The 13,256-nt window shown below is 36.4% G+C and overlaps 1 protein-coding gene across 1 annotated transcript in view; it reads right to left on the reverse strand.

Annotated features, from left to right (window-relative positions):
- Positions 1–476: 476 nt before the first annotated feature.
- The window catches only part of TRMT2B (tRNA methyltransferase 2 homolog B), a 35,589-nt gene continuing 22,809 nt past the window's right edge, over positions 477–13,256 (reverse strand). Inside the window, 9 exon segments of the mRNA XM_036226549.1 lie at positions 477–2,247; positions 9,245–9,344; positions 9,574–9,691; positions 10,466–10,553; positions 10,723–10,835; positions 10,837–10,942; positions 11,261–11,287; positions 11,289–11,488; positions 12,519–12,665. Coding sequence (XP_036082442.1) covers positions 2,121–2,247; positions 9,245–9,344; positions 9,574–9,691; positions 10,466–10,553; positions 10,723–10,835; positions 10,837–10,942; positions 11,261–11,287; positions 11,289–11,488; positions 12,519–12,665 — 1,026 coding nt within the window. The 3' untranslated portion in view covers positions 477–2,120.

A 13,256-nucleotide genomic window follows, 5' to 3' on the forward strand; every position in this document is an offset into this window, starting at 1 on the left:
TGACAGCCAAAATAAATTACGGAAGCATGATTCTAAAACTATCTGACTTACAAGATATAATGCTAACAAAATTATCAGGAAGTTGATTATCTACAGGCAATCCAACATTTATTCTGTAGCTATTCCTTGGGGAATAACTAAGTTAAAAACAGAAAGATGAGTAGAGTTAGCCAAAAGAGGTAAGAAAAGCACATTAGATGCCGAGGAAGCCAAACGTGAAAAGGACCAGAATGGAAAAAAAATTGTCTTTTTCAGGGAAAGGAATTCAATGTGTATATGGAAATGAGGTTGCCCAGCTTATGGGAGGGTTTGAGGCTGCATTAAGAACAAAAAGACAACCAACTGAATGGGAGAAGATATTTGCTTATGATACATCTGATAAGAGGTGAGTATACAAAATACATAAAGAACTCATAAAACTCAACAACAACAACTAAACACAAGCAATCCAATTAAAAAATTGGCAGAAGACCTAAACAGGTATTTCTCCAAAGAGGAAATACAGATGACCAGTAGTTTAGCATTTTAGAAAATACTCTGGCTATAGAGAACAAAATGGATGGAGACAAGAGGAGATGCAGCAGCAATTGGGAAGATGGCCCTTTCAGTAATAATTCAGTGAGAGATGATGGTAACCTGCAGAGATTGGGACTCAGTGACACACTGGATGGGGGAGGGGTAGAGAAGAGGGACTCAGTATCCCCAGGCTTTTACCTTGGGTGATTGATTGGTATATTCATCAAGATTGGGAATATAGGAGCAAGAACAGGTTTCGGAGAAAGATGTGAAGCATTCGACATGAGATATGATGCGTTTGAAGTACCTAGAATATATCCAGGTGGAATCTACCTTGTAGGCAGCTGGATACAAGAATAAGAAAGATAACTCTGTTTCCAGCTTTGGTAAGTAATACAAGGGATTAACATTTACAGATATGGGGAATAAAGGAGGAGAAAATAAAAGTCACTTAACATTTAAATTTTTTTAAAGTTTTAATATAACCCCATTACATAAAATGAAATGTAGGGAAATGTAAATAAAACGTACATGGCTACCATAAATCAACACTTATCATTTTTAGATTATCTCCTGGTATTTTTAAATGGATATTTACATAGTAGCTTTAATAGACATATTTTTCTGAGATGGGGCCTTCTCTAGAGGTATTGAGGATTGATAAGAGTTAAAAATACTAGTCGACCTGATATCGTTGTCAATCAGACAATGCTTGCTAAGTTGCACGTCCCTAGGCTGTTAAAAATTCAAAACCTAATCTAACTTGTTGGGTAAGTATCCAAGAACAATTCCGGAGTTGAAGAAATCATGGACTTGAGAATATCAGTTTCAATAGCCAGTTTATTACAGGATATACTGGATCATTAGTGGATACTGAAGCTTTCTGCCTCCATACTACACAGCACAATTATAGGTATTCAGTCTCTTCTTTGAATATCTCCTTTCCCATAGGGTCTCTACTACAACCAATTCTCCCTCCACAGGTGCGAGCTAATTGGTGCTATCACTCTTAGGAATAACTGCATTTTTAAAGGGTATTCTAGAAGCCAGAAATCTGAGAAAACCCAAAGGAATGAAGGTCTACTGAGTTCACGCAGTCACCCTGCAATCACTCCATAGTTTACTCCACTTTTTAAAAAAAGCTAGACTTGTTTCTAGTTCTAATCCTTGGCTACCTCATGAAAGCAGAACATATCTAATAAAATCTCTGGACAAACACAGAGACCTGAGTCACTGTGAACTTATTACCAGCTGCTGAGAAAAGCTCAGTTGTCACCACACCACAGGCAGAGTTAGACAGAGACAAGCCTATAAACTAGGACCAAAGGAGCCATGACAGGCTGACAACAAGAGGAAGGAACAGTCCACATCCAGGACCAAGGAGTGGTCGCAACCAGACAAATATAGATGAAAGCAAGGGAACCTAAAAACTAGGGTTATAAATCCACCTCAGATAGGAGGCCTGCTATATTCTTCCTGCTCGCAATCCAAAGAGTGGTTTCCCAAGAATGATCTCATGGTCTGCAATGTAGCAACAAGCCAAACCTAGAAGGTTGCTGAAACTTCAGGCTTAACAAAGAGCCTGCCATCTTGTAGAGGGCTGCTTATCGAGTTAAGAGGAGCTCCAGCACACAGCTTGGGCTGTGGGGGAATATATGCACAGGCAAAGTTTGTCTCAGGAGGAAAGGCTCACCGAGGGGCTTCCTAGGAGAGTTTGGAGGACAATACAACCTGTAGAAATATATCATACCAGGTCCTAGAAACCGAGACCTTCCAGCCACACAATTTCTTAAACTTCAAGCCCTTATTCCCTGTTCTTGCAGCCCCATGTTTCTCTCTGTAACAGCATTTATCGTATTTAATGTTAACTACCTGTTCTTTTAAAGCACCTTCCTCAGTGGAGTATAATCTTTTGGAGGGTAGAAATGAGGCAAAATATACTTATTATTCATCTCTGTATTCCCAGTGTGTGACACACAGTAGGGGTTCAGTGATGAATAGAGCGAGAAGCCCAGGTCATATACTTTTCTGTATGATTAGCACAAAGCCCAGGTCATATACTTTTCTGTATGATTAGCACAAATTAATAAAAACTACTGCATTGAATTATTCTATTAAAAAATTTCAAAGAAGATTAATTTTCCCCTTATTTCAAAGGCAGTCAAGCAAAAATGAAAACAATTCAACTAGAAACTCACCATTCAGAGGATAACCACTGCTAACTTTTCAGAATGTATATTTCCAAAGAGATATATATATATATATATATATATATATATATATATATATATATATATATATATATATATTTAAATTGTATAATTAAATTGATTTCTTAAAATGGAGTCACACTGTATATATACACTGTACATACTGCTTTATGACAAGTTTCTTCAGTTAATAATATATCGCGAGCATCTCTCCACTATATTATATATAAAGCTACCTCACTTTTATTGTCTATATGGTAGTTCCTTAAGTAAATTGAACACAGTTTAGTTATCTAATTCCTTGCTATTGGAAATTTAAGCTGTTTCTAACTTTCGTCTATTTCGAAAAAGTCCCTCCATGAATCTTCTTATAGCTATATCTTTGCACACATTTTTAGTTATTTAGCGGAAATGATGAGTTGAAGGGCCTGTGTTTCTTAAGGACCTGAGATATGTACCACTAAACTATTCTAAAAAAAATCTGTAGCAATTTACACTCAAACGAACAGAGCAGAAGAGTTATTTCCTCAGCTAACCCTCCATAGTTTAGCACTGTCCCATTGAAAAAAGGAACAAGTTTGTTTTGTTCATTCATTGCTTTTATGTTATGAACCAGTGTTATCCCAATTAATTTATAAAAGTAAACAATAAATTTTTGACTTTAGTTAACAATAATGTATCAATATTAGTTTACATAATTTTATCAAATGTACAACACCACTGCAAGATATCAAAATGGGGCAAGTAAGTGCAGAGTGGGGAGAATATACATGAACTCTGTACTTTCTGCTTAGTTTTTCTGAAAATTTAAGACAGTTCTAAAAATAAAGCCTATTGATTTAAAAAAAATAAAAGTCGGGAACAAGACAATATTTTCACGATTATTCTTATGATGGAATATTTTCTTATCCAATGTAATAAGCAAAAAGTATTGGAAGGAAAGAAACAAAACTGTTTTCATATGGTGATTTTTATGGTATAAAATCTTTATACCAAGAAAATGCAAAAGAACCAACTGAAAAATGAAAAAAAAACTAATAAAAGAGTAAGGTAGCTGGACATAAAATTGGCAATAACCAGTTAGAAAATGTCATAAAAAATGTCCCATTCATAATAGCAATAAAAACTTTACAATATCTTGTATTAACCTTAATAACAAAGATCTATATTGGAAAAAAATTGTCATATAGCTTTAGAGAATTATACACATCTACAGTAACTGAAAAGATATACCATATACTCAGACAGAAACAATACTGTAAAGGGTTCCAGTCTTCCTTAATTAATTAATAAATTCAATGCATTTTCAATTATAATCACAAAAGGGCATTTTTGGTAAGTTTATTCTAGAGCTCTGTTAGAAATCACATGAAAATGTTAAAACCATATATCCTTTAACCCAGTGATTCCACATCGGGGATTTATCTAATACACACACACACACACATATATATACACATACACACACACACACAATCACATATACTTATTCATCACATATACATACACTGTGCACATATATGCAAAGGTATATATACAAGGATATTCGTTGTAACACTGTGGTAACCAGAGTAGAAACAACCTTAAAATTCATTAGCAAGGGACCAGTTAATTAACGTGCAAATATAAGTTAAAACTATATATAGCCTGTTTAAAAAATGAAATAGGTTTATAAGTCTTGATGCAGATTCTACATTATTGTGGAAAAATCTCCTCTCCAAAATCTATTGTTAAGTGAAAAGCAGGGTGCAGAACAGTGTTTATAGTCTGTTTCTATTTGTTAAAAAAAAAGAGAGAGAGAGGGATGGTAGGTACATATACATGTACATATGTACATGCATATAGTCACAGAATATCTTTGATAGGCCATAAAAGAAATTGGTAAGAGTAGTGACATCTGAAGGACTAGGGGTCAGGAGTAAAAAAGAGACCAATTTTTCACTGCAGACTCTTTTGTATTGTTTGATTTTTTTTCTACCATATGCATATACTGTTTTTTTCAAAATAAATATTTCTTGTTTTTGTAAGACCACATTTATTGTTTTACTCAGCATGAGCATTAGCAGAATCTTAGCTTAACTCTTAATCATTGCATTTTAAAACTTGCTTTTCACAATGAATATTTTCATTTTATCCAAAAATAAAACATGAAAAGGTATGTGGTGAAGTCTCCTTTCCATAACTCCCATCTCAGCAGTTCTCCCCTACAGTAGATAACAATTATCAGTTTCTTATATAACTTACCAGTTTCTCTGTATGTATGCAACCAAATACAAATCTATATTCTGCCCCTTGTTCTTTGTCCCTTTTTACAAAGCTAGTTTCTATTATATAAATAATTCTGTACATCTTGCTATTTCTACTTAATAACATACCTTAGAACCAAAATTGCAAGCCATTAAAGAAAATACAATCTGGACATATTCAAAATTAAGTATTCAGGGTTCAAAGGACACCATTAAGAAAGTGCCCAGAGAACCCACAGAATGGAAGAAAGTTTTTGCAAACTATGTATCTGATAAGAGATTTATATCTAGAAAATACAAATAAATCTTAAAACTCAATACTAAAGAGACAACCCAATTAAAAAATGGGCAAAGGATTGGAAGAGACATTTCTCCAAAGATATACAAATGGCCAATAAGCATATGAAAATTAAAACAAGGGAAATGCAAATGAAAACCACAAAGAGATACTACTTCTCACCCACTAGGATGGATATAATAAAAAAGACAGAAAATAACAAGAGTTGGTGAGGATGTGTAGGAATTGGAACCCTCGTACAGTGCTAGTGGGAATGTAAAATGGGACAGTAGCTTTGGAAAAAAGTCTGGCAGTTCCTCAAAGGGTTAACATAGAGTTATCATTCGATCCAGCAATTCCACCCAAGAAAAATGAAAACACATGAAATGAAAAGCTTGCAAACAAATGTTCAAAGCAGTATTATTCATAAGAGCCAAAAGGCAAAAACAACCCACATATCCATCAACTGATAAGTGAATAAATAAAATGTGCTATATCCATATAACGGAATGTTACTCATCCATAAGAGGAATGAAGTACGGATATGTGCTACAACATGGATGAACCTTGCAAACAGCATGCTCTCTGAAAGAAGCCAAATGCAAAGAATCACATATTTTATAATTTCATTTGTATGAAATAGTCATAATAGGTAAATCCATAGAGACAGAAAGCAGATTAGCGGTTGTGTAGGGCCAAGAGGTTGGAGAAAATTGGAGAGTAACTGGTGAGTGGTGCAGTTTCTTTTCGAAGTGATGAAAAAGTTCTGGAATCAAATGGGGTGATGGCTACACAAGTCTGCAAACATACCAAAAACCATTGAACTATACACTTTAAATGGATGAATTTGTGATATGTGAATTACATCTCAATAAAGCCATTATTAAAAAATAATATACCTTAGAGATAGTTCCGTATCAGTACAGACAGACTATCTTCACTCTTTTTGATAGCAGCACATTATTCCATTGTATGGATGCAGCATAGTTGATCTAACCAGTTCTCCACTGATGGACTTTTAGGAGATTTCACTGTTTACTCTTATAATATTGCGATGAATAACTTTGAATATATGTTATTTTACATGTGTGTCAGTCTATTCGTAGGATAAAGCCTCAGGAATGGAATTACTGAGTCAAAGGGTATATAAAGATTTATCATTTTAATCTGTTTTGTTAAATTTCCCTCCATAGGGATAGTACCAATTTACGCTCTAAGCAATGAATTTTTAGAATTCATGTTTCTCTTTAGTATTGCTAATGGTGCATTATCAAATTTTGAACTTTTGCCAATCTGACATGTATAAAGTGGTAACTCAGGGTACTTTTAAATGGTATTTTCATTATAGTGGAATAGACTGAGCATCCATTCATGGTTCATAAACATATTTATATTTTCTTTTCATCTCTTCTATTCATTTTTTTGGGCTGTTGTTCTTTTTCTTATTGATTTCCAGGAGTCTGTTATAAGTTAAGGAAAAAAGGATTTGTGATATGAACTGAACATTTTTTTCCTGTTTTTATGTTGTCTCCTGTCTTTGCTTTTAGTGCTTTTTATCAAGCAAGTTATTGATTTTTTTAAACTGTTTTATTGAAATAGATGTCACATATCATACAGCTCACCCCTTGATATAGTTCATTGGTTTTTAGTATATTCACAGAGTTGTGCATCATTCATAGCAATCAAACTTGAAATATTTTTCACTAACTTAAGAAGATATTATATACCTCATTTCTCCCCAACCCCCCATTCTCAGCCCTAGGTAACCACAAATCTACTTTCTGTCTCTAGAGATTTTCCTACTCTGGACATTTCCTATGAATGGAATCATAAAATATATGGCCTTTATGGCCTTTTGTACCTGGCTTCCGGATACTGGTCTCTTATCAGATAAATAATTTGTAATTATTTTCTCCCATTTTGTCTTTTCACATTCTTGATGGTATCATTTGAGCACAAAAACATTTTTAAACTTTGATGATGTCCAATTACACACATTATTTATTTATTTGTTTTTATTTGTTGTTGTTGTTGTCATATCTAAGAAATCTTTGCCTAACTCAAGGTGAAACTGATTTACTCCTATATTTTAAGCTCTTACATTTAGTTCTATGATCCATTCTGAGTTCACTTCTGTGCACAGTGTAATGAAGGGAGAAGTTATTTTTTATATAACCAAATTTAACAATCTTTTTTTATTATATGGCTTCTGAATTTTCATAGTTAAAAAGGGCTTTCACTCTCTAAGATTATACAGAAATTCTATGATTTCCTAGGGTACATGTATGGTTTTCTTTTTTATGTTTAAGTCTCTGACTCCTTTATAATATATCCTGGCATACAGTGTGAGATACAGATCCAACTTTTTTTTTCACCATAGCTAATGAGTTGTCCACAACCATTTATTGAATAGTCCATCTTTTCCCACTGATTTGAGGTGCCACCATTATCATATATTCAAAAACATTTTTAAACAGTATAATAAAAATAAAATAAAGTACAAATGGAAGAGTAAATATGCAAGAATAGACAAGAAAGTAAGATTCTGAAAACAAATGGGCCTCACACTATTATTTTGGGTAGAAGAAGCTCTTTGACAACTCTCAATTTTTTTCTGTGGTTACTGCTCTATTTAGGTTTACTATATCTTTGGGAATTAATATTAGCCATTTGCATTTTCCTAGAAAATCGCTCATCTAGGTCTTTGAATGTTTTGCAAGGGAGGTGTACAGTGTACTTCCTTACCATTTTTAAAACAAGTCAGACAGAAAAAGTTGAGAACCATACTGAAAGTAACAAACAGACTCATGGACACTGACAACAGTTTAGTGGTTACAAGAGGGAAGAGGGGGAAGTAGATAAGGGTAAAGGGTCAAATATTTAGTGACGAAAGGAAATTTAACTTTGGGTGGTGAACACACAATGTAATATAGATATGATGTATTATTGAATTGTATACTTGAAAACTATATGATTTTATTAACCAATGTCACCCCAATAAAATTAAATAAATAAAATATTTTCTTCACATTTGTAGTTATGCCCTTTTTCTCATTTAAGACTTCATATTTTTTTCATTCTATTCCTTTCTATTCTTGATTAGGTTTATTTATCTATTTTATTTTCTTCCAATAACACCTTCTTGTTCATTTGTCAATTCTACAGGCTTTTTGCTTTGTTCATAGTTGTCTGGATTTTTTTAATGCTACTAATTTCTTCCTTAAGTTTCCTTTAGATTTATCGTTCTTTTTCTAGCTTGTTGACTTGAAAGCTCAAGTCATTTACTTTTAAATCTCACTTGCTTTATCTAGGCATATCATCTATACTTTATATCCACCTATGTGGTTTGACTATTACAAATAAATTGTATTACTTATATAAAAAGAATAAGAGGAAGATGAGAGAGAGAGGTACTACAAGAAGAAAACAACATTTCAAAAATCAAAATAACTGACCAAGACTAGAACTGAAGTGAAGCAAGAAGCATTCACCTTGGGTGGAAAATTTAAGTGGGTGCCAAAAAACTCAATAATCAAGATGAATAACATTTTGATGCAATATTTTGGAAACTCAAATTGGAAAATTACAGGCTGGCTTCCTACTTTTATAAATAAAATTTTATTGGAACCAGGGCCAGGATTAGGGTAAGGTGAATAAAGCAGGGTTTACCAAGTACAAGAGTAGATCTCATCTTTCTAAAAATATTACTATTTTGTTTATCATGGATTTTCATACTAATTTTGATTTCTGAAAATACTGCATAAAAATATATCTTGATTACTAAGATTTAGAGCATCCCTTAAATTTTATATCCGAAGTGAGTTGCTTTACTTGCCTCATCTGAGACCCAGCCCTATAGTTGATCTTGGTAGCAGTATAATGCCTTTTTTCCTGTTTCTTTACATTTCTCTGCATTTTCCAAAGTCTGCACAATAAGTGTGGATTACTTTGATTATCAGGGAAAAAAATAATTTAAAAAAGAGGTCAAGACTCACGCAGTGATGTTCCTTGTGTTTTCACCATGGGGCTTACAGGAAACAAACACTAGTGTGTGGATGGCCCTGCTGTTTCGAATGGCCTGAACCACCTGGTAATCTGAAGGAAGAAATACAATGCTATTGATATAATTAAACTAACATGGTCCAGGTTATCGCAAACTCCAAACTGGCCAGCACCTAGGATTGGTGAGGAACAGAGGAGAAGCAGGTTCAGAGACAACCCACTGGGAGCACCCTTTGCATGGTGTAGGAATGAGGGACTAAAGCTGGTAGACATCATAGGAACACCCAACTAGTTCTGTAGCTGGAAGGCTATTCATCCTTACACAGTCCTGCCCGGGCTGGGTTCACCACAGCAACAATTAACTGTCCATCTCCCTTTGACTTTAGCAGCTGTGGCAAAATCTTCCCTGCTTAGCCAGCATGAAATTCAGTTGGTGATGCCTGCAGAACAGAGGCCCATTTAAGTTTTGACAGAACTCAAAAGTCAAGCCCAACAGTGGGCACAGGAGCTTCAGCTTTATAGAAATGTACAGGAGCCAGAGCTCTGCCATTTTCCTTTGGATCTAGCATACCTTTGCATAATGATGAAAAAAATGCTTTTGGACTTGCTTCATTTTTCCCAACATGCTTTCTCTTGAAATATCTCAGTAGGTCTTTCAGCATGAGAAACTAGACAGTGTTATTTTACAACTTTGTGACTTACACAGCACGTAAGTACCTGTACCAAGAAGAGAAACTTGACTTTTACTCAAGTGCTCTTTTGCCTACACTGAAGGTTTTCACACAGAGCCTCAAGAGCTGTGTGGAGGTGAGATAGAAGGGACAAGGGGATCAGCTTTCTACACTGCAGTTTGGCAAAGGATTATGTTCAAAGAAAAGGTTCTGTTGCTAAAAATAGTTTGAAACTCATTATATTATCCTATGATGTCTCATGAATCTAATGTCAAGAAGGCTCTTGTACATTATCCAAAGTTTTGCCAAGTTTCTTTCCTATCAGCTAGGCTTGTTCCTTCCCTCAGCCTCTGCTTCTGGATAGAAAAAAAGATACACTATTGGGATCTCTTTCAGAAAACTATCAGGACCCAACTCGGACCACTCTAGAACACCCTCCCTTTCTCTTCATAGGTCATGGATACAGTAGATGCCCTTTCCCACACAACCCTTTCCATAGCACAGAAATAGCTGCAGCTCTTAATTTCTCTCCAGACTGTGAGCAGTGTACCTGGCATTCTCTACTGCCTGCTCCACCAGCTCAATCCCAAGGACCTGAGAGGTATACTGAGCCAGAGAGAGGCCAATCATACTTGGGGAAGTAACAGAGAATAACAGGAGGGTATTTTAGGGCTTTAAATAAATGAGGTTATACCTACACCACTACCATCTCCTTCCCACATTGGCTGCAAGGATCCTGGGTGCTGGATGGACAGGGTTTGGGAGCTAAGCAGCATATAGATTGTGCCCTGGGTGGCCGCTTGCCAGTTTCACAGCAAATGTCAAGGAGGATGGTGTTAGGGTTCACTCTACTCAGATCCCCCATGGTCTGATACAGCATCTCTGCACCAGCAGTGTTAAACTGGAAAAAAGACATCTAGAAAGATATAGATCTTCAAGCCCAGGAGATCTTCAAATATATGAGGTTCCCCAAACGGGAGCTGGTAGAGGGACTGCTGATGACTGCAACAGGTCATGGTGCTGGAAAAGAATAAAAGAAGAAAGCATCTATCTCCAGTGGTTGGCTGAAGGAGGATGCCCCAGCATCTCGGCTAGGAGACACAGCCTTCATAGCATGGCCATGAAAGCTCTGGAGGAGTTCCCCTTTCAGGAGATGGAGGTACATGCAAACACTCTCATCTGCAATCTGGCCTGGGTTCCCAGGCCTGGCTGGTGTACGAGGGCCAGTACCACTTAGCCCAGACCCTCTGTGATCAGCAGCCTTGCCTCAGCAATCTACAACCCAGATTATGGCAAGACATCAGTATTCTGCTTGCTGTTTGGCTGTCCCCGGTTTACTTTTCTTGGAAGTAAAGTGATCGAGTCACAGAATGCTCCTGGCCCTCTGGTGAAAAACTCCTTTACAGTCCCCTGAACAGAGTTCCTCTTGCCCAGACCACAAAATCGGGAGTCAAGCAGATGCATCTCTGATAAATTTTCTCTCCTAGATCTACAGTTATCAGCCCTGCAGTATTCAGACAAGAGGGCACATTTCTCAAATCCTATTATAAATAACAACATAAAGCAATGTTATGTAGGACAAAAACATAAGCTATTTTCACATCTCAGTAGAAAAGAGACATTGCTTTGGTTAACGGCTTTTGACAAATCCTGTGTAACAGACACACACTTTGCCTGGTCTGAGCCCCTTTAATAGTTCTCTAGAGAAAGTGTGAATTGTTCTTGTTGTAAACTGGAGCTAAACTAAGGTTTTGCCCCGTCACGAAGAAGCAGTAACCTTTCAATTCCCTTCATACTTCTCCACTTCAAACATCCCAACCACCCACCCAAACACCACTTCAGAGGACATGCGTGCCAGGAGAAATAAAAGTGCTATGAAGAGAATGAGCATAGTAAATAAATCCTTTCTTTGAGTTCAGAACATTTTAAAGTTCTTGCAGCACTACAGAGAGCCTAAACATTTGCATGACACAGGATATATCACAATAAATTATGTTGGAGCTATAGAGTTAAAAGGCCAGGAATCAGTGACCTGAGGTCAAGCCCCAGCTTGGCTATTTTCTGGTTTTTTAACCTTGGGCATTTCTATGCCTCCATTTGCCCATCTGTGAAATGAGGATGACAACACACCTCCTCCCACCTACTTTATAAGTTGGTTGAGATAATCACATAAGTACAGGAACGTTTTAATATGGGAATGTTTAAAAGCTCTAAGTACGTTACAAATATAAAGTTATTATTTGGGTTATGAAGTTATGACTATAATCTAGTCTCTACTGAATTGGTTTCTGGATTCAATAGAGTATCTACTAACTTCCATGGGCAAAGTTCTTGTGAAAATACTGAGGGGTCCTCATATGATAATTAACTTGGTAACCTTGCCTCAGTCTCAGGGGTCTGATTGTGCCAGCAGCATGGTTAAAGAGTATCCTTGCCATCTCCTTCTCCTCACCCTAACCCCTCTGCCTGACCCACATAGATATTCTGTGGATGTGTAGTTTCTTCTATCTGCCCTGAAACACCCCAAAACCAACTGCAGCATAGTAATAGTAAGGGCTACTTCAGAAGCTACCCCTTATTATCCTGTGAATCTCACCTGCCTTAATTCCCGAGGATGGAAAGTGATGATGGCCATTGTGAGCCCTTGGCTATTGGTGTGGACTGTGAGCTCACGTCAGTGTCCACCTTCGTGAAACAGAAGGCAGGGTTTCACTGGGGACTGTCAAAGGAATACTTCGTAGTACTAGAGGGGAAAAAAACGGTATTATTACACAGACAAAACTAACAAGTTCCACAGCTGATTATTCACACTGGGTGACTGCTATGGGCTGAATTATATCCTCCCTCCAAAACTCATATGTTGAAGCCCTAACCCCAAGTACCTCAGAATGTGGCCATATTTTGAAGAGATAGTTATGTTCAAATGAGGTTATTAGGGTGGGCCCTAATCCAATCTGACTGGTGTCCTCATAAGAAAAAAATTTGGACACACAAAGAGACATCGGGATGCACATACAGAGGAAAGATCATGTGAAGACACAGTGAGAAAATGGCCACCTACAAGCCAAGGACAGAGGCCTCAGAAGAAATCAACTTGTCAACATCTTGGTCTTGAATGTCTACCTTTCAGAACTGTGAGAAAATAAATTTCTGTTGTTTAAGCCACCCAGTCTGTGGTATTTTGTTACAGCAGACCTAGCAAACTAATACAGTGACATATAGAAGAAACATGATCGCTGCCCTTTGACTTTACAAAGGGATACTATCCATTGTATTCTAAACAGTAAGCTCCATGAAGGCTTAGAGTTGTATCCTTTGTCTGGCACATAAGTTA

The sequence above is a fragment of the Rousettus aegyptiacus genome, unplaced genomic scaffold (genome assembly GCF_014176215.1).
Source record: "Rousettus aegyptiacus isolate mRouAeg1 unplaced genomic scaffold, mRouAeg1.p scaffold_m13_p_9, whole genome shotgun sequence".
Taxonomy (NCBI): Eukaryota; Metazoa; Chordata; class Mammalia; order Chiroptera; family Pteropodidae; genus Rousettus; species Rousettus aegyptiacus.